Below are 21,972 nucleotides of genomic sequence, written 5' to 3' on the forward strand. Positions count from 1 at the left end.
AGGTGAGGGGGTTACACCGGAACATGTATACTCTATATACACACACAGCATATGTATACACACACACACACATCCACTCCTGCTTCACCTCCAGACTGGACGCCTGCGGGGGAGAGGTGAGGGGGTTACACCGGAACATGTATACTCTATATACTCTATATACACACACAGCATATGTACACACACACACACACATCCACTCCTACTTCACCTCCAGACTGGATGCCTGCGGGGGAGGGGTGAGGGGGTTACACCGGAACATGTATTATCTATATACACACACAGCATATGTACACACATATATATCCACTCCTGCTTCACCTCCAGACTGGACACCTGCGGGGAGAGGTGAGGGGGTTACACCGGAGCATGTATACTCTATATACACACACAGCATATGTACACACACACATCCACTCCTGCTTCACCTCCAGACTGGACGCCTGCGGGGGAGAGGTGAGGGGGTTACACCAGAACATGTATACTCTATATACACACACAGCATATGTACACACACATATCCACTCCTGCTTCACCTCCAGACTGGATGCCTGCCGGGGAGAGGTGAGGTGGTTACACCGGAACATGTATACTCTATATACACACACAGCATATGTACACACACATATATCCACTCCTGCTTCACCTCCAGACTGGACGCCTGCGGGGGAGAGGTGAGGGGGTTACACCGGAACATGTATACTCTATATACACACACAGCATATGTACACACACACATATCCACTCCTGCTTCACCTCCAGACTGGATGCCTGCCGGGGAGAGGTGAGGGGGTTACACCGGAACATGTATAATCTATATACACACACAGCATATGTACACACACACATATATCGCCTCCTGCTTCACCTCCAGACTGGATGCCTGCGGGGGAGGGGTGAGGGGGTTACACCGGAACATGTATACTCTATATACACACACAGCATATGTACACACACACATCCACTCCTGCTTCACCTCCAGACTGGATGCCTGCGGGGGAGAGGTGAGGGGGTTACACCGGAACATGTATACTCTATATACACACACAGCATATGTACACACACATATATCCACTCCTGCTTCACCTCCAGACTGGACGCCTGCGGGGGAGAGGTGAGGGGCTTACACCGGAACATGTATACTCTATATACACACACAGCATATGTACACACACACATCCACTCCTGCTTCACCTCCAGACTGGACACCTGCGGGGGAGAGGTGAGGGGGTTACACCGGAACATGTATTATCTATATACACACACAGCATATGTACACACACACATATCCACTCCTGCTTCACCTCCAGACTGGACGCCTGCCGGGGAGAGGTGAGGGGGTTACACCAGAACATGTATACCCTAATACTCTATATACACAAACAGCATATTTTGTACCAGTGTCCATAGTTCATGTATATCATTGTCTGTATCATTATGTACTCCTTGTTTGTTTTCTTACTTTGTACAGCGCCACGGAATATGTTGGCGCTTTATAAATCAATAATAAAACTAGTATTTCACATACACATCCACTCCTGCTTCCCCACCAGACTGGACGCCTGCAGGGAGTCACACCGGCACCTGTATACTCTCTGCCAGGGAACTGGTATGGTTTAAAAGGAAATATATATGGCAGCCTCCCTATCCCTCTTGCTTCAGGTGTGCTGTAGGGCCCTGGCCTCCCTCACGGCCTTCCAGGCTCTCCTGTACCTCCCCAGTGACTCAGGCTGCGACTTTGGATGAAGCGCGTACCTGTCGCATCATCACACCGGTGGCGGTGAGTGTCCTGCGCATGTTCTCTAAAGACTAAACCGCTCCTGCGCAGGCCGCTAACGGTGACCGGCATGATGATGTGACGGGTGCGGCTTCAGCCAAGGTCGCCGGATTACCGGAAGACTGGAAGAGCTGAAGAGGATGCCGCGGAACCTCGGGGGCTACTGGGGGGCTGGAGGAATCCCGGGTAAGTCCAGAATTTATTTTTTTACTGCTCAGGGTCCCTTTATGAATAGGCCAGACTTACTCATGTTATCTTATAAGGTATATTATACTTGCATCGAGAATCTGGACCGTTCTGATACTATTAGGAGGAGTGGCCAGCCTATAGCGGTGTGATCCTCCCGCGTCAATATAGCCAAGGCCAGCCCCAGTACTGAATGCTGAGTATTATCAGTTTCTATGTATTATGGCGTATCAGGAGTATCCTGACTGTTGTACTTGATAATATGGCTGCATGCAGTGTTCTCCCCAGGCTCTATTAGGCGGGCGCTCCACCCGTCTAGTTTTGGTGACCACCCGGCTGTCATCAGCTCACCTCCTCCTATGCTGTAAGCAGAGTTGTACAGAGAAGCAGCGGCCCTGCATTCTCTCATCTCACCGCACCCGGATACTTTTTCATGCCACCCAGCTGGAAACAATTTTTAGGGAGAACACTGTGCATGGTTATACTTGTACTGTGATTTGTTCCAGAGTTTCTTTAGTCTTTATGTTACAGTATTGCATTACTTGTACATGACATCACTTCAGTCAAGAGGTAAACCTTTAACTCATCCCGAACAGAGAGAATCCCTGCAGACAGCGGCCGTACCAAGAGCCCCCCGAACCCCAAAACAAGTCCCGAAATCCCCCCGAGAGTGAATGAGTGACGCACCTTCAGCACCGTCTTGTTATCGGAGGACGGCGTCCGGCCGGACCACAGAGCAAACTTGCAGGGGTCTCCTTCCACATGTTCCGTCACCCCCAACTCCGTGGTCTGAGAGAGAAAGAGGACATGTCTGTATTACACCAATCATCATATAGAAATCATCGTACAGAAATCATATCACACATTATTATTCAATTCACTTTTACTAATACGTTTTCTCCTAGAAGATACTTTTTCAACTTCTGTTTAAAATAACTTTACAATTCAAAACGCATGTGAAAAAGTGCTGCCAAAATTATTCTGCGTATTCTCTTGCTTGCTGGTGGCTTAAAGCAAATCCGAAGCAAAAATAAACGTCTGAGAAGCGAAGATAAACTGTATGCGTAGTACACCTAAGAAACGGAACATTAGTAGCAAAGACAAGAGTCTCGTATTGTTTTCCAGTACATGAAGAGTTAAGAAACTTCAGTTGTTACCTATGCTGAAGAGCTTCTCTGCGGTATACAGTCCTGTTTTCAGAAGCACTTAAACAGCCAAGAAACAGTGTGAAGCCCAGTGCACACCGAGCGGTTTTAGCAGCGATCCGCCAGCTGCATCCACCTGTGAATACGCTTGGCTAATGTATCTCTATGGGATGGTGCACACCAGCGGTTTGAGGTTTTTAGCAAACCGCAAACGTGGCTCCTGCAGCATTTTTGCGATTTGCAGAAGCGTTTCTGCCTCAATGTAAAGTATAGGAAAAGCTCAAACCGCTCTAAAAAACCGCTAGATCAGAGCGGTTTTCCAGGTGTTTTTGTTACAGTAGCTATTCAGTAACAGCTTTACTGTAACAATACATGAAATCTGCTGCACAAAAACGCTCCCAAAGACACTAGGCATGTTTAGAAATGCTCTCTACATGCCTAGAATGCCTCTGAAATCAGCTCCAAAAACCTCCAGCGTTTTACAGATCTGCTGGCGGTTTTTGGTGTGCACTGGGGCCAGAGGACAGCTTGAGATAAGGTTTTACTGCAGGAAAGTTCAAAGGGTCATTGTTTCATTACTTCTGCTTTGTTTTATAGCTTAAAAGACAGAGTGTGGTATCTAAACTGCAAATATGACAGAATGATGCAATGTTATTAAAAAAAAAATAAAAAAAAAAAATAAACTATATAACTGAAAATAAAAATATGAGACTCTCTTTTGCTACGACTGTTCTATTCCATATCCGTACTACACATACAATTCAATATGTCATACTTTTTTTCCGCTTGAAGTTTGCTTTAGAAGACATCGGCCCATATGCAATTAACTTGTTCGCTGCAGTTCTCTCCCAGGTGATATTTTCAAACTTGTCAATAAAATGCGTATTAAGCCGCCGGCAGCGACGAGTAGGAAAATACTTCAAATGATTTTCACTGATCTATTTCACCTGCTTCTCGGCACTTTAACTGCAGAATGCTGAAAAGTTATTTTAAACAGGAGATAAACAATGATCTCCTAGGAGAAAACTCAGGAGAAAACATGAATTGCATCCGGGGCATCCGCTCTTATTCAATTCACTTTCTCCTAGGAGATCATTTTTCAGCACTCTGCAATGGAAAAGGTACCAAAAACTAGGTGACAAAATTAGTGTGAGCATTTTCTTGCTTGGCGGTGGCTTAAAGGGCCTTTATTCGATTCACTTTTTCTCCTGAGTTTTCTCCTATGAGATATTTTTTTATTTTCTCTTTAAAGGACTTACGAGGCGAAATAGCCCAAAAAAGTTAAATACCTGTATGAAATATCAATGCACAGAGGGCACGGACGGCCGTTCCACCGGGTCCCCGCATCTCAATGTGCCCCCCCGGCCGGTCCCGACCAGCAACCAGCGTGGATCGGGGGGAAGGCCCTAGAGCTGCGCAGCCGCACTCGCGCATTTGCGGACTGCGCAGCCGCGGCCAGCTCCGGCGGCCATCTAAGTGGAGGAAGGAGAGCCCGACCCGGGCTGTGGGGTCGGGACCGGCCGGGGGGGCACATTGAGATGCGGGGACCCGGCCGTCCGCGCCCTTCGTGCATTGATATTTCATACAGGTATTTAGGGTTTATATGAAAAGGGCGCCGGTAAAAAAGGGCGCCTGGTGGAGCCCATATATACCAACTTCGGCTACAAAAAAGGCGCCTGGTGTAGCCCATATAAAAACTTCGGCTACAAAAAAGGCGTCTGGTGTAGCCCATATAAAAACTTCGGCTACAAAAAAGGCGTCTGGTGTAGCCCATATAAACTTCAGCTACAAAAAAGGCGCCTGGTGTAGCCCATATAAAAACTTCGGCTACAAAAAAGGCGTCTGGTGTAGCCCATATAAAAACTTCGGCTACAAAAAAGGCGCCTGGTGTAGCCCATATAAACTTCAGCTACAAAAAAGGCGCCTGGTGTAGCCCATATAAACTTCGGCTACAAAAAAGGCGCCTGGTGTAGCCCATATAAACTTCAGCTACAAAAAAGGTGCCTGGTGGAGCCCATATAAACTTCGGCTACAAAAAAGGCGCCTGGTGTAGCCCATATAAACTTCAGCTACAAAAAAGGCGCCTGGTGTAGCCCATATAAACTTCGGCTACAAAAAAGGCGCCTGGTGTAGCCCATATAAACTTCGGCTACAAAAAAGGCGCCTGGTGTAGCCCATATAAAAACTTCAGCTACAAAAAAGGCGCCTGGTGTAGCCCATATAAACTTCGGCTACAAAAAAGGCGCCTGGTGTAGCCCATATAAACTTCAGCTACAAAAAAGGTGCCTGGTGTAGCCCATATAAACTTCGGCTACAAAAAAGGCGCCTGGTGTAGCCCATATAAACTTCAGCTACAAAAAAGGCGCCTGGTGTAGCCCATATAAACTTCGGCTACAAAAAAGGCGCCTGGTGTAGCCCATATAAACTTCGGCTACAAAAAAGGCGCCTGGTGTAGCCCATATAAACTTCGGCTACAAAAAACTCTGGGATGTGTTAATTACTATTCCCCCTCCAGGCCGTCATGGATAGTGGGGGAATAAAATAATTCGGCTTCCAGCACTTGTAGCCCATATAAAAACATAGGCTACAAAGGGGCGCCCTACTGTAGCCGACAACCGTGTAGCCGGAAAAATATGGGCTACAAAGGGGAGCTCGCTTGTAGCCTATATCAAAACTCGGGCGCCCTTTTCTACACCTTGTAGCCCATATTTCCAGAAATAACATTGATCTCTATGGCGGCGCCCTTTTCATACAGGCAGCTCAGGCGCCCTTTTCAACCAATACCGGTATTTAACTTTTTGGGGCTATTTCACCTCGTAAGTCCTTTAAAATACCTTTTTAGCATTTTGCATCTGAAATAGTACCAAAAAGTAGTTGAAAAATCACTATCAAAATTGTCTTAAGTAATTTCTTGTTATCTGGTGGATAAAAAAAGCACTTTAGGAACAAGGTGTGAAAATATCTCCAAGGATAAATCTTTTAACATCCTGTGTTTACCAATCAGATGCTCTGCCGTGTCTGCTCTGACACAGGGGCAGATCAAATTACAACTTATGATTAGCCACAGATGAGGGGGAATAGACAGGCTAAACTCTCTAAATATACACAGGGTGCATTTTCTCTGTATTCCTTCTCTCCTGTGCAAGAGTTCAGGTCCCAGGCTCCCCACACGGTGCAGAGGCCGAGGTCCATACTGCTCCTGCGTGAAGCGCACTGCCAATCATGGCCAAGTTGCCCTGCGCAGTACGCTGCGGGTAACATGGCCATGATTGACAGCGGTGCTTCACGCAGGAGCAGTAAGGACAACCTCGAGGTCGGCCTGAATAGCGTGTGGGGAGCCTGGGACAGTGACGGAGAGCGGAGCGGTAAGCTTGGGATAGTCAGCTGCAAGGGGCTGGAGAAAGCCCCAGGTGAGTAAAGGTTTTTTGTTTTTTTAAATTTGCCTGATAACTCCTTTAAGGTGACAAATAAGTTGTGAATCAGCCCGAGTAGTAAAGGTGGCAAACATACATCAGGCGATTTTGCATCCAGATCATCCTTCCGATTTGATACATTTATCGAACCGGAGGGAAATCGGTGCTGCTACGTTCATCTAATCAATGTTTTGTGCCGAAATTGGTAAAAAGCATGGATCGGACGTGTTGTAAAATCTCCGCCACAAGTGCTCAGTTGGGTGCAAGGCGGTAACAATGTTCAATATTGCGATGACTGACGTACTTGATGGACCCCAGCAAGTCCGTCGATCCACTACTAACCGAACCCCCCCCTCCCGCGGGTCCATGTGCATCATTTTAAAATCTCATCCCTGCACCACCGGTGCAACTTGCGGCCCCCTCGGCCATCACCATAAGTGCTGTATCACGTGTCACCAGGTGTGTGTGATGTCACGGAGGCACTAGACTGATTTCCGATAGATTTCATGCTGAGTTCTATCTGAAATCGGTTGCGGTGAATGGGTAAATAAAAGATCTGATGAGATTCCATCAGAGGGAGATCTGTCTCATGGTTGATCTGTCCGTACACTGTCGGATGCATGGCCACGTAGAGTACAAATCTCAGCAATTGATACAACCAGATTTCACAGGCCCTGTACAGACATGCGGCTTTTATCACCCGAAACAATCATTAGTGATTATTTCAAGCCACAGGCTGCTTCCAGAGGGGGAGGAGTCACCAGGGCTCACGTGGATGATGTCACGTCCATGGCACTAGGAGAGGTGGGATCTCCGGAGGAGGACTTAATGCCACACATTACTGGAAGAGCCACATACACCCAGCACTCGGGAAAGTGTCACATGCTGATCAGTGGTTGGTGGCGATTGATAATATCGTACAATTCATGCCTAGCACAGATCCAATCTATCACGAGTTACGGCTACGCCGGTGTCTTACCAGCAGCTTGTTCTTGTAAACGTATTTGGTGTGTCCTGCCGAATCCTTGATCTCCTTGCTGAAGACCAGCGAGAGTTCGAACAGGAAGAGGTGCCGGTCCCGCCCCTTGCGGATCAGGGATTTGGGGTCCCACACTTGGAAGGAGTCCTGAAGGATCAGCTCCCCCTGAACATCCAGGTTTTCATCAAACCCTGAAAGAGAGACAGAATTACCCAGAATCCTCTGCATCCAGGAATGGTCCTCTATACAGTGCCTTACAGGGAGAATAGAGGGGTTTTCCACAGCAGGTTATTCAGCAATGGCAATCGGGGCTTATTCTGGTCAGTGTCGCTCCTTCACACACTATAAACACTACACACACTATATAATACACACTGTATAATTACATTACATACACACGTCACACACACACTATATACTGTACATTATATAATACACACTGTAGCATTACATTACATACACACGTCACACACTGTAGCATTACATTACATACACACTACAAACTATAAACCATACACACTATAAGACACACACTACATACATTATATACATACAATATGAATCATACACACTATACACTACATTAGAAGACACACTATAGACCCAGGCTGCCCTCTAGTGGAAGATGCGGCAGTGACCAGTATGAGAGTGGACATAATTAAAGAGAACCTGAGATGGAGCCTTAATAAGAAAATACATATTCCTGGGGCTTCCTCCAGCCCCTTCGCTTTCTCTCCATTCTCCTCCGCCGCCTCGTTCTTCAGTAATTGGCCCTGGAAAGTCCTCCGGTCTGGAGCCACCTGCACATGCGCTGCCGCGCGCGCTCCCCCCACCGTGCTCCGGCCGCCTGGAGCCTTCTGTGCCTGTGCAGTACAACTGTGCAGGTGCAAACCGTCCCCGACAATGGGAGCACGGCAGGGGTAGCGTGCGGGCGGACTGTGCCCCCGCCGTCTGGCCCTGACTGGTTGACTTGCCGGGGCCAGTTGCAGATGGTTCAGGTGGCAGAAGAGGATGGGGGGCATGGGAGGGATCAGGCCGGAGGGGGCTGGAGGAAGCCCCAAGTGTTTAAGGCTCTATCTCAGGTACGCTTTACATTCACTTTTTATCCTAGGAGATACACTTTCATCTTCTGTGTAACCACTTCAGGACCAGAGCAATGTTCACATATCAGCGCTGCTCCCATTCATTCGCCAATAACTTTATTACTACTTATCACAGCAAAATGATCTATGTATTGTTTTTTCAGGACAAATTAGGCTTTTAGTGAGTGATATTTTTGTTTAGTAATTTCCTTATTTTCTATGCATTTTAAAGGGAAAAATAAGGGAAAAATTGAAAAAACACACTATTTCTCCATTTACATTCATTATAGCTTTACAATAAACAGAGCTAGCTAGAAGTTAAACCCACAAATTGTATTTGCTTATCCATTCTGGTTATTACAACATTTAGATTATGTTCCTAGTACAATGAATGGAGACAATATTGTATTTGTAAATAATGGTGTCTTTTTTCTGTTGTGTGCTTTTTGCTTTCTCATTGATCACTATCGATGATTACAAAACCTTATTTGTAAAATAACAGTAATATACCCTCATGGCATAAAGATTTAAAAAGTCAAATTCCTAAGGTAACAAAATAGTTAGTTTCTTTTATATTCTGTCACTTTGTTTTCATTTAACAAGTCTTGGATTTTGTACAGAATATACAACATTTTATTGCTTTTGATTCAGTTTGTTACTAAAAAGAATATACAAGACATAGCCCTTAAGTTCCTTAACCCTAAAATCTATTCTACTACTTATCATGGTTAACCACTCTCCCCCCGCCCGTATGAATTTCTCCGTCCCTTTTTCCATCCTTTAACCCCCAGGGACGGAGAAATCCGTACTTTCCGCGTTCCCGCCGCTGTCTGCGCTCCCGCTCGTAAACACGCCGCCCGCCGCTAGTAAACACGCCGCCGCTCGCTCGCCCAGAGATCAATGAACGGGAAAATCCATTCCCGTTCGTTGATCTAAGCCCCGCAATGATCCGCTGCTCTCCGATGGGCAGCGCGATCATTGTGAGAAAAAACAAACACTCACAGCCTCCTTATACTTCCTCCATGCTTCCGGAAGGACGCTTGGAGGTCCCATTAAAACAAAAAGTTACTGTGGCCATCTTGTGGCCAAATAGTAAAACTACACCCTACACATTTTTCACATACAAATAAATTACTTTTACACAAAAAATTAACTCATTACCTCCCACACTCCCATTTTTTTTTTTTGTAATTAAAAAAAAATAAAAAAAATGTACAATAAAAAAAAATACATAAATAGTTACCTTAGGGACTGAACTTTTTAAATATTTATGTCAAGAGGGTATAACACTGTTACTTTATAAACTATGGGCTTGTAATTAGGGATGGACGCAAAACTGAAAAAAATGCACCTTTATTTCCAAATAAAATATTGGCGCCAAACATTGTGATAGGGACATAATTTAAACGGTTTTATAACCGGGACAAAAGGGCAAATACATTTCATGGGTTTTAATTACAGTAGCATGCATTAATTAAAAACTATAATGGCCGAAAACTGAAAAATAATTAATTTTTTCCCAGATTTTTCCTATTTTCCCATTAAAACACATTTAGAATAAAATAATTCTTGGCATAATGTCCCACCTAAAGAAAGCCTAATTAGTGGTGGAAAAAACAAGATATAGATCGTTTAATTGTGATAAGTAATGATAAAGTTATAGACGAATGAATGGAAGGAGTGCTGAAAGGTGAAAATTGCTCTGGTGGTCAGGGGGTAAACCCCCTAAGTGGTGAAGTGGTTAAAATGTTACCCCATATGTCTTGTGTAGTTTTACTGATAATTTCCCAAGTTTGATTATACTTTTGAAAATTAATTTTTATGTTAGATTGAGTCTGTCCGGACACATTTCTTATGTGATATTGGATCCAAGCATTAAAACACACCAAAATGTATTCTACACCTCGGCCCAGTTAAAATGATAACAAACTGGTGGTGCAGTCTCCACAACTACACTGGGCGTTTGTACTCGTCCAGTTAGGCTGAAGTGGTTACATTAACTTTTCAGCACTTTACAACTGGACAAGTACCAAAAAGTAGCTTTAAAAGTATAGTCAAAATTTTTCTGAGCGTTTTCTTGATTGCTGGGGATTTTAAAGGCATTCCACCTGACCCTCGTCGGCCAGGAGCCGTGCAGGGACTCCAGACGGGGCTGTGGAGTCGGTCCTAAAATCATCCAACGCATCAGTTTATGAAACCACCGACTCCGACTCCAGGTACCCAAACTTGCTCCGACTCCACAGCCCTGTCCCTGGAAAGCTGATAGGAGCTACAGGAAAGGTTAGGAGATGGCCAGGGACTTTGCTGTATGTACACAGATGTGAGAGGTGTATTCACTTATGTGAGATGGTATTTCTGGTCAGTATGTGTGCTATACACAGTGTGATGTGTGCGGCTGATATTATAGGGTGGGGGACACACCTTCCAGCATGCTGACATGCATGGCATCATTGGCTTTCTTTGGCACACTCAGCATCACCTCCAGGCCGTCCTTCAGCTCCCCCTTCCCCTCCTCACAACACGACAGCAGCTCCTGCAGGATGGAGAGAGTTCTGGTTACGTATGGAGACCCCCTCCGATCTCCCTCCTCCGGGAGACCCCCCTGATCTGCCCCTCCCCTTCCTGTATGGAGACCCCCCCAATCTGCCCCTCCCCTTCCTGTATGGAGACCCCCCCGATCTGCCCCCTCCCCTTCCTGTATGGAGACCCCCTGATATGCCCCTCCCCTTCCTGTATGGAGACCCCCCCAATCTGCCCCCTCCCCTTCCTGTATGGAGACCCCCTGATCTGCCCCTCCCCTTCCTGTATGGAGACCCCTCCGATCTGCCTCCCCTCCAAGAGATCCCCCTGATCTGCCCCTCCCCCTTCCTGTATGGAGACCACCCAGATCTCCCCCGCCCCTTCCTGTATGAAAGGGTACCCCAAATATGCCCCCCTCCTCCAGGAAACCCCCCCGGTATGCCCCATTCTCTTCCTGTATGGAGACCTCCCCAACTGCCACATGTCACTCCAGCACGGAGACCCCGGATCTGCCCCATTCCCCCCTATGGAGACCCCCCCAATCTGCCCCCTCCACCCCTTATTACATACCCCCTATCTGCCCCCCCCCCCCCCCCTCCCCGGTAAGGGGGAAGGAATGTTTTGAAGATTCCCAGAAGGGGGCACTCTATTATTTTACACAAACTCCTCCAGGACTAGACTGACGTCAGACTTTCCAGCCACGGAGGCCGAGCACGTCAGGGGATAATATCCCGGCAGCCCCCTCAGAGATTCCGCCATTGCTCTGCGCAGTGATGGTTTGGGGTGATAGTCATACCTTGAGGAGCAGCTGATACTTGGTGATCCTCTGCACGGGTTTGATCAGATAGGAGGAGATGGAATTGGCCAGTCCGTGTCGCTGCTGGATCTCCTATAAGAAGGGGACAAAGGGAGGTAAGTGGGGTGGAGGATGGAGACCACCAGTACAGACCACCTGCTCACCGCCAGGCACAGATACTCACATCGAAGAAGGTTCCGGCGTGCTCCAGGATCAGCTGGCTGGAGTCCGGCTTGTTTTTACAATACGTTACATACATCTGGAACTTGTCCGCCTATAGGCAGGAAACAGGGGTCAGTGGGATATAGACTATGAATATATTGTGTAAGATGCTGAATCTGGCACACACAGCCAGAGAAAGACCGCCGACATACTGTATGACTATGGAATTACATCACAATGAGAGACTGACACTGCAGCTAGGGGGAGGAATTGTAACACACAGAATATTAGTCCAGAAGCTAGGGGAGGGAATTATAACACAGAATATTAACACAGCAGCTGAGGGAGGGAATTATAACACACAGAATATTAACACAGCAGATGGGGGAGGGAATTATAACACCGAATATTAACACAGCAACTGGGGGAGGAAATTACGGTATAATACAGAATATTAACACAGCAGATGGGGGAGGGAATTATAACCATCTAGAACACCAACCAGAGGCAACAAACAGACTACAGTAACATAAAGGATATATACAGAAAATACGTGACGTATAGCAGGCGCTTCCACTCACCCAAGTGACAAAACAATGTCCCACATCCTCAGGAAGCTGCTCGTACTTCTCCAGCTCTTTCAGGAAGATGCTACACAGAGACAGAGAGGATTATGGGACACATCTCGCTATGGACCAGCTAAGTACCGTCAGAATTAATAACCTCCCCCAGGAATACACAAAGCAAGGAGCGGGCAGCTTCACACGGGCTGGACTCACCATACAGGCTGTGCTGACAGAATACAATCACTAATATTAACAACCACCAATGCTGCCATAAAGCGAGGTGACAGAGGTGACACAGGCAGCCTTGTGTGACAGCTGGCGCCCCCCTGTGGGAGCAGGAACATCTCCTCTCTCTGGCTATGGAGGGAATAGGCAGGGGAAGGTGAATACTGGGCTGGAATGTAGAACAGATGTTCAGATTTGTGGGTAAAGGTAAATTAGCCCTGAATATCAGTCATTTGATTCTGTTTGGTTGTAACCAAATAACGTCACTATTCTATGGAAATTCGATAAGCTCAATGAGTTCTCTCATAATGCCCTGATCTACCAATCAGCAGCCAGACACACATTTTCTGCAGTCCTTTGAGCTTGCATTACATTAGATTTTGCAAGTGCAGCATATATTACACCAAGCATTGAGCAGCACTGCTGCTGCTCTACTCTGCACATTATATAGCCTTCTGTCTTTACTGCATTGTTTTCTGTTGTCTTCAGAGCTTGTGTGCAGTTTTAGAAAGTGCAACATATATTACAACAAGCATTGAGCAGCATTGCTGCTTATATGAGGGTTACATGGCGCTAACTACTTCTAATTATTCATCATCATTGCTTTCTGTAGTTAGCGGGGCTTATTCCAGGATAATCTCAATGCAATTTGTGTTACAGTTTGAAAAAATAAATTGCAGAATAATACTTTGCATGCGCACGATTGTCACTCCAAAGGTCATCTGAGATGGAATGTTTTTGAAGCGCTGTTTAGTTATTTTAAAAAAAAGTCACTTAAGGGACACCGAAGGTGTAAGTGATATGGAGACAGCACTGTTGCGTAATGGTTAGCGCTCTCTCGCCTTGCAGCGCTGGGTCCCCGAATCCCAGCCAGGGCACTATCTGCATGGGGTTTGTATGTTCTCCCTGTGTCTGTGTGGGTTTCCTCCAGGCACTCCGGTTTCCTCCCACATCCCCAAATCATACAGATAAGTTAATTGGCTTCCCCCTAAAATTGACCCTAGACTATAATACATACACTACACAATACATACATAGACATATGACTATGGTAGGGATTAGATTGTGAGCCCCTCTGAGGGACAAGTAAAGGGACAAGACAATATACTCTGTACAGCGCTGAGGAAGGCGTCGGGCACTATATAAATGCTAAATTATAATAATATTTATTTCCTGTTAAACAATACCAGTTGCCTGGCAGTCCTGCTGATCTCTCTGGCTGCAGTAGTGTCTGAATCACACACCTGAAACAAGCATGCAGCCAGTTCAGTCACACTTCAGCCAGAGCACCTGATCTGCTGCATGCTTGTTCAGGGTCTATGGCTAAATGTATTAGAGGCAGAGGATCAGCAGGACTGCCAGGCAACTTGTATTGTTTAACAGGAAAAAAATATGGCAGCCTCCATATCCCTCTCACTTCAGCTGTCCTTTAAACAAAATTGTTGACATATACACAAACCAAATGCACAGCTAAAATGTGGAATTCCACAATATGGCCTCTGTGATTCCAGAAAAGCATGAAAAGCAATATGGGGCCCGCAAAGATGTAACTTAGACAGATTTGCTACCATCCTAAGTTACCCTCCAATCAGCATAAAGTGCAAACCCCCCAGCCCTCCTCCCTCCCCCCAATTTGCTCTTAGGTGGTGTCCAGACGCCGCACCTGCAGGTCCCGCCCATTCTGACCAGTCTGGCTGATAGGGGGAGGAGCTGCCCAGAGGCGCACTCATACATCACTGCGGGCGAGAGCCTGTCACACACTGCGCCAGCGAGGACACGATTTACCACAAACTCACTTGTTGTGAAAGTCGTAGATCTCCTGGATGTTTCCGAAGATGATGTGTTCTTTATTTAGGATTCCTGGCGGGATCTCCTCGACGCCACTCGTCATCTCCCACAGATACGTCTGCATGAGAAGAGAATATGTGAGACACATCGGGAATATTCACCAATCACAGACGAGGGGGTTATCACGTGATCAGCAAAGCCTGCTGCAATGTGTGCAATCAGGCACAAGAGGTCACATGATCAGCAATCAGGCACAAGAGGTCACATGATCAGCAATCAGGCACAAGAGGTCACATGATCAGCAATCAGGCACAAGAGATCACATGATCAGCAATCGGGCACCAGAGGTCACATGATCAGCAATCAGGCACAAGAGGTCACATGATCAGCAATCAGGCACAAGAGGTCACATGATCAGCAATCAGGCACAAGAGGTCACATGATCAGCAATCAGGCACAAGAGATCACATGATCAGCAATCAGGCACAAGAGATCACATGATCAGCAATCAGGCACAAGAGGTCACATGATCAGCAATCAGGCACAAGAGGTCACATGATCAGCAATCAGGCACAAGAGGTCACATGATCAGCAATCAGGCACAAGAGGTCACATGATCAGCAATCAGGCACAAGAGATCACATGATCAGCAATCAGGCACAAGAGATCACATGATCAGCAATCAGGCACCAGAGATCACATGATCAGCAATCAGGCACCAGAGGTCACATGATCAGCAATCAGGCACCAGAGGTCACATGATCAGCAATCAGGCACAAGAGGTCACATGATCAGCAATCAGGCACAAGAGATCACATGATCAGCAATCAGGCACAAGAGATCACATGATCAGCAATCAGGCACCAGAGGTCACATGATCAGCAATCAGGCACCAGAGATCACATGATCAGCAATCAGGCACCAGAGATCACATGATCAGCAATCAGGCACAAGAGGTCACATGATCAGCAATAAGGCACCAGAGATCACATGATCAGCAATCAGGCACCAGAGGTCACATGATCAGCAATCAGGCACAAGAGGTCACATGATCAGCAATCAGGCACAAGAGGTCACATGATCAGCAATCAGGCACCAGAGGTCACATGATCAGCAATCAGGCACAAGAGGTCACATGATCAGCAATCAGGCACAAGAGGTCACATGATCAGCAATCAGGCACCAGAGGTCACATGATCAGCAATCAGGCACTAGAGGTCACATGATCAGCAATCAGGCACCAGAGGTCACATGATCAGCAATCAGGCACCAGAGGTCACATGATCAGCAATCAGGCACAAGAGGTCACATGATCAGCAATCAGGCACCAGAGATCACATGATCAGCAATCAGGCACCAGAGATCACATGATCAGCAATCAGGCACAAGAGGTCACATGATCAGCAATCAGGCACAAGAGGTCACATGATCAGCAAACAGGCACAAGAGGTCACATGATCAGCAATCAGGCACCAGAGATCACATGATCAGCAATCAGGCACAAGAGGTCACATGATCAGCAAACAGGCACAAGAGGTCACATGATCAGCAATCAGGCACAAGAGGTCACATGATCAGCAAACAGGCACAAGAGATCACATGATCAGCAATCAGGCACCAGAGATCACATGATCAGCAATCAGGCACAAGAGGTCACATGATCAGCAAACAGGCACAAGAGGTCACATGATCAGCAATCAGGCACAAGAGGTCACATGATCAGCAATCAGGCACCAGAGGTCGCATGATCAGCAAACAGGCACAAGAGGTCACATGATCAGCAATCAGGCACCAGAGATCACATGATCAGCAATAAGGCACCAGAGATCACATGATCAGCAATCAGGCACAAGAGGTCACATGATCAGCAATCAGGCACAAGAGGTCACATGATCAGCAATCAGGCACAAGAGGTCACATGATCAGCAATCAGGCACCAGAGATCACATGATCAGCAATCAGGCACAAGAGGTCACATGATCAGCAATCAGGCACAAGAGGTCACATGATCAGCAATCAGGCACAAGAGGTCACATGATCAGCAATCAGGCACAAGAGGTCACATGATCAGCAATCAGGCACCAGAGGTCACATGATCAGCAATCAGGCACAAGAGGTCACATGATCAGCAATCAGGCACAAGAGGTCACATGATCAGCAATAAGGCACCAGAGATCACATGATCAGCAATCAGGCACAAGAGATCACATGATCAGCAATCAGGCACAAGAGGTCGCATGATCAGCAATCAGGCACAAGAGGTCACATGATCAGCAATCAGGCACAAGAGGTCACATGATCAGCAATAAGGCACCAGAGATCACATGATCAGCAATCAGGCACAAGAGATCACATGATCAGCAATCAGGCACAAGAGATCGCATGATCAGCAATCAGGCACAAGAGGTCACATGATCAGCAATCAGGCACAAGAGGTCACATGATCAGCAATCAGGCACAAGAGGTCACATGATCAGCAATCAGGCACAAGAGGTCACATGATCAGCAATCAGGCACAAGAGGTCACATGATCAGCAATAAGGCACCAGAGATCACATGATCAGCAATCAGGCACAAGAGGTCACATGATCAGCAATCAGGCACAAGAGATCGCATGATCAGCAATCAGGCACCAGAGGTCACATGATCAGCAATCAGGCACAAGAGGTCACATGATCAGCAATAAGGCACCAGAGATCACATGATCAGCAATCAGGCACCAGAGGTCACATGATCAGCAATCAGGCACCAGAGATCACATGATCAGCAATCAGGCACAAGAGGTCACATGATCAGCAATCAGGCACAAGAGATCGCATGATCAGCAATCAGGCACCAGAGATCACATGATCAGCAATCAGGCACCAGAGGTCACATGATCAGCAATCAGGCACCAGAGGTCACATGATCAGCAATCAGGCACAAGAGGTCACATGATCAGCAATCAGGCACAAGAGGTCACATGATCAGCAATCAGGCACAAGAGATCACATGATCAGCAATCAGGCACAAGAGATCACATGATCAGCAATCAGGCACCAGAGGTCACATGATCAGCAATCAGGCACAAGAGGTCACATGATCAGCAATCAGGCACAAGAGGTCACATGATCAGCAATCAGGCACAAGAGGTCACATGATCAGCAATCAGGCACAAGAGATCACATGATCAGCAATCAGGCACAAGAGATCGCATGATCAGCAATCAGGCACAAGAGATCACATGATCAGCAATCAGGCACAAGAGGTCGCATGATCAGCAATCAGGCACCAGAGATCACATGATCAGCAATCAGGCACAAGAGATCACATGATCAGCAATCAGGCACAAGAGGTCACATGATCAGCAATCAGGCACAAGAGGTCACATGATCAGCAATCAGGCACAAGAGGTCACATGATCAGCAATCAGGCACAAGAGGTCACATGATCAGCAATCAGGCACAAGAGGTCACATGATCAGCAATCAGGCACAAGAGGTCACATGATCAGCAATCAGGCACAAGAGATCGCATGATCAGCAATCAGGCACAAGAGGTCACATGATCAGCAATCAGGCACAAGAGATCGCATGATCAGCAATCAGGCACAAGAGGTCACATGATCAGCAATCAGGCACAAGAGGTCACATGATCAGCAATCAGGCACCAGAGATCACATGATCAGCAATCAGGCACAAGAGGTCGCATGATCAGCAATCAGGCACAAGAGGTCACATGATCAGCAATCAGGCACAAGAGATCACATGATCAGCAATCAGGCACCAGAGATCACATGATCAGCAATCAGGCACAAGAGGTCGCATGATCAGCAATCAGGCACAAGAGGTCACATGATCAGCAATCAGGCACAAGAGGTCACATGATCAGCAATCAGGCACCAGAGATCACATGATCAGCAATCAGGCACAAGAGGTCGCATGATCAGCAATCAGGCACAAGAGATCACATGATCAGCAATCAGGCACAAGAGGTCACATGATCAGCAATCAGGCACCAGAGGTCACATGATCAGCAATCAGGCACAAGAGGTCGCATGATCAGCAATCAGGCACAAGAGGTCACATGATCAGCAATCAGGCACCAGAGGTCACATGATCAGCAATCAGGCACAAGAGGTCACATGATCAGCAATCAGGCACAAGAGATCGCATGATCAGCAATCAGGCACAAGAGGTCACATGATCAGCAATCAGGCACAAGAGGTCACATGATCAGCAATCAGGCACAAGGGATCACATGATCAGCAATCAGGCACAAGAGGTCACATGATCAGCAATCAGGCACCAGAGATCGCATGATCAGCAATCAGGCACAAGAGGTCACATGATCAGCAATCAGGCACCAGAGGTCACATGATCAGCAATCAGGCACCAGAGATCACATGATCAGCAATCAGGCACAAGAGGTCACATGATCAGCAATCAGGCACAAGAGGTCACATGATCAGCAATAAGGCACCAGAGATCACATGATCAGCAATCAGGCACAAGAGGTCACATGATCAGCAATCAGGCACCAGAGATCACATGATCAGCAATCAGGCACAAGAGGTCACATGATCAGCAATAAGGCACCAGAGATCACATGATCAGCAATCAGGCACAAGAGGTCACATGATCAGCAATCAGGCACAAGAGGTCACATGATCAGCAATCAGGCACCAGAGGTCACATGATCAGCAATCAGGCACAAGAGGTCACATGATCAGCAATCAGGCACCAGAGGTCACATGATCAGCAATCAGGCACCAGAGATCACATGATCAGCAATCAGGCACAAGAGGTCACATGATCAGCAATCAGGCACAAGAGATCACATGATCAGCAATCAGGCACAAGAGGTCACATGATCAGCAATCAGGCACAAGAGGTCACATGATCAGCAATCAGGCACCAGAGATCGCATGATCAGCAATCAGGCACAAGAGATCACATGATCAGCAATCAGGCACAAGAGATCACATGATCAGCAATCAGGCACCAGAGGTCACATGATCAGCAATCAGGCACAAGAGGTCACATGATCAGCAATCAGGCACAAGAGGTCACATGATCAGCAATCAGGCACCAGAGGTCACATGATCAGCAATCAGGCACAAGAGGTCACATGATCAGCAATCAGGCACAAGAGGTCACATGATCAGCAATCAGGCACAAGAGGTCACATGATCAGCAATCAGGCACCAGAGATCACATGATCAGCAATCAGGCACAAGAGATCGCATGATCAGCAATCAGGCACCAGAGGTCACATGATCAGCAATCAGGCACAAGAGATCACATGATCAGCAATAAGGCACCAGAGATCACATGATCAGCAATCAGGCACCAGAGATCACATGATCAGCAATCAGGCACCAGAGATCACATGATCAGCAATCAGGCACAAGAGATCACATGATCAGCAATCAGGCACCAGAGATCACATGATCAGCAATCAGGCACCAGAGATCACATGATCAGCAATCAGGCACCAGAGGTCACATGATCAGCAATCAGGCACCAGAGATCACATGATCAGCAATCAGGCACAAGAGATCACATGATCAGCAATAAGGCACCAGAGGTCACATGATCAGCAATCAGGCACCAGAGGTCACATGATCAGCAATCAGGCACCAGAGATCACATGATCAGCAATCAGGCACAAGAGATCACATGATCAGCAATCAGGCACCAGAGATCACATAATCAGCAATCAGGCACAAGAGATCACATGATCAGCAATAAGGCACCAGAGATCACATGATCAGCAATCAGGCACAAGAGATCACATGATCAGCAATAAGGCACCAGAGGTCACATGATCAGCAATCAGGCACCAGAGGTCACATGATCAGCAATCAGGCACCAGAGATCACATGATCAGCAATCAGGCACAAGGGATCACATGATCAGCAATCAGGCACAAGAGATCACATGATCAGCAATCAGGCATAAGAGATCACATGATCAGCAATCAGGCATAAGAGATCACATGATCAGCAATCAGGCACCAGAGGTCACATGATCAGCAATCAGGCACAAGAGGTCACATGATCAGCAATCAGGCACAAGAGGTCACATGATCAGCAATCAGGCACCAGAGGTCACATGATCAGCAATCAGGCACAAGAGGTCACATGATCAGCAATCAGGCACAAGAGGTCACATGATCAGCAATCAGGCACAAGAGGTCACATGATCAGCAATCAGGCACCAGAGATCACATGATCAGCAATCAGGCACAAGAGATCGCATGATCAGCAATCAGGCACCAGAGGTCACATGATCAGCAATCAGGCACAAGAGATCACATGATCAGCAATAAGGCACCAGAGATCACATGATCAGCAATCAGGCACCAGAGATCACATGATCAGCAATCAGGCACCAGAGATCACATGATCAGCAATCAGGCACAAGAGATCACATGATCAGCAATCAGGCACCAGAGATCACATGATCAGCAATCAGGCACCAGAGATCACATGATCAGCAATCAGGCACCAGAGGTCACATGATCAGCAATCAGGCACCAGAGATCACATGATCAGCAATCAGGCACAAGAGATCACATGATCAGCAATAAGGCACCAGAGGTCACATGATCAGCAATCAGGCACCAGAGGTCACATGATCAGCAATCAGGCACCAGAGATCACATGATCAGCAATCAGGCACAAGAGATCACATGATCAGCAATCAGGCACCAGAGATCACATAATCAGCAATCAGGCACAAGAGATCACATGATCAGCAATAAGGCACCAGAGATCACATGATCAGCAATCAGGCACAAGAGATCACATGATCAGCAATAAGGCACCAGAGGTCACATGATCAGCAATCAGGCACCAGAGGTCACATGATCAGCAATCAGGCACCAGAGATCACATGATCAGCAATCAGGCACAAGGGATCACATGATCAGCAATCAGGCACAAGAGATCACATGATCAGCAATCAGGCATAAGAGATCACATGATCAGCAATCAGGCATAAGAGATCACATGATCAGCAAAGCCTGCTGAAATGGGAGCCATCAGGCACAAGAGATTGAGGTTACATGCTGCCACCTTGTGGACAATCAATGACAGCAAGCACCACCAGTTGTAGGAGAGGTCTGGCCCTGTAGGAGAGGTCTGGCCCTGTAGGAGAGGTCTGGCCCTGTACATTTCCTACCTGCGGTTGGATCCTGTGCAGGAATAGACAGAGCTGTCTTGTCCTGCACAGGCCACTACATGTATTGCACTACTGTGTGCACAAAGAAAAAGGATCAGCCAACTCCTCTAGCAAACAGCCAGCAGTGAGTTGTGGGATTGGAGATTTATTTTCAGTTGATTTGCATTT

At 47.0% G+C, this 21,972-nt stretch overlaps 1 protein-coding gene across 8 annotated transcripts in view; it reads right to left on the bottom strand.

Annotated features, from left to right (window-relative positions):
• Positions 1–21,972, bottom strand: part of LOC137525248 (kalirin) — a 469,346-nt gene that overhangs the window by 156,769 nt on the left and 290,605 nt on the right. For all 8 annotated transcript variants that reach the window (XM_068246262.1, XM_068246265.1, XM_068246261.1 and 5 more), the window contains 7 exons: positions 14,648–14,757; positions 12,642–12,711; positions 12,083–12,172; positions 11,899–11,991; positions 11,004–11,115; positions 7,501–7,691; positions 2,651–2,752 (listed from right to left, as the gene is read on the bottom strand). In XM_068246262.1, coding sequence (XP_068102363.1) covers positions 2,651–2,752; positions 7,501–7,691; positions 11,004–11,115; positions 11,899–11,991; positions 12,083–12,172; positions 12,642–12,711; positions 14,648–14,757 — 768 coding nt within the window. The remainder of the gene's footprint in view (positions 1–2,650; positions 2,753–7,500; positions 7,692–11,003; positions 11,116–11,898; positions 11,992–12,082; positions 12,173–12,641; positions 12,712–14,647; positions 14,758–21,972) is intronic.

The sequence above is a fragment of the Hyperolius riggenbachi genome, chromosome 7 (assembly GCF_040937935.1).
Source record: "Hyperolius riggenbachi isolate aHypRig1 chromosome 7, aHypRig1.pri, whole genome shotgun sequence".
In the NCBI taxonomy this organism is placed as follows: domain Eukaryota; kingdom Metazoa; phylum Chordata; class Amphibia; order Anura; family Hyperoliidae; genus Hyperolius; species Hyperolius riggenbachi.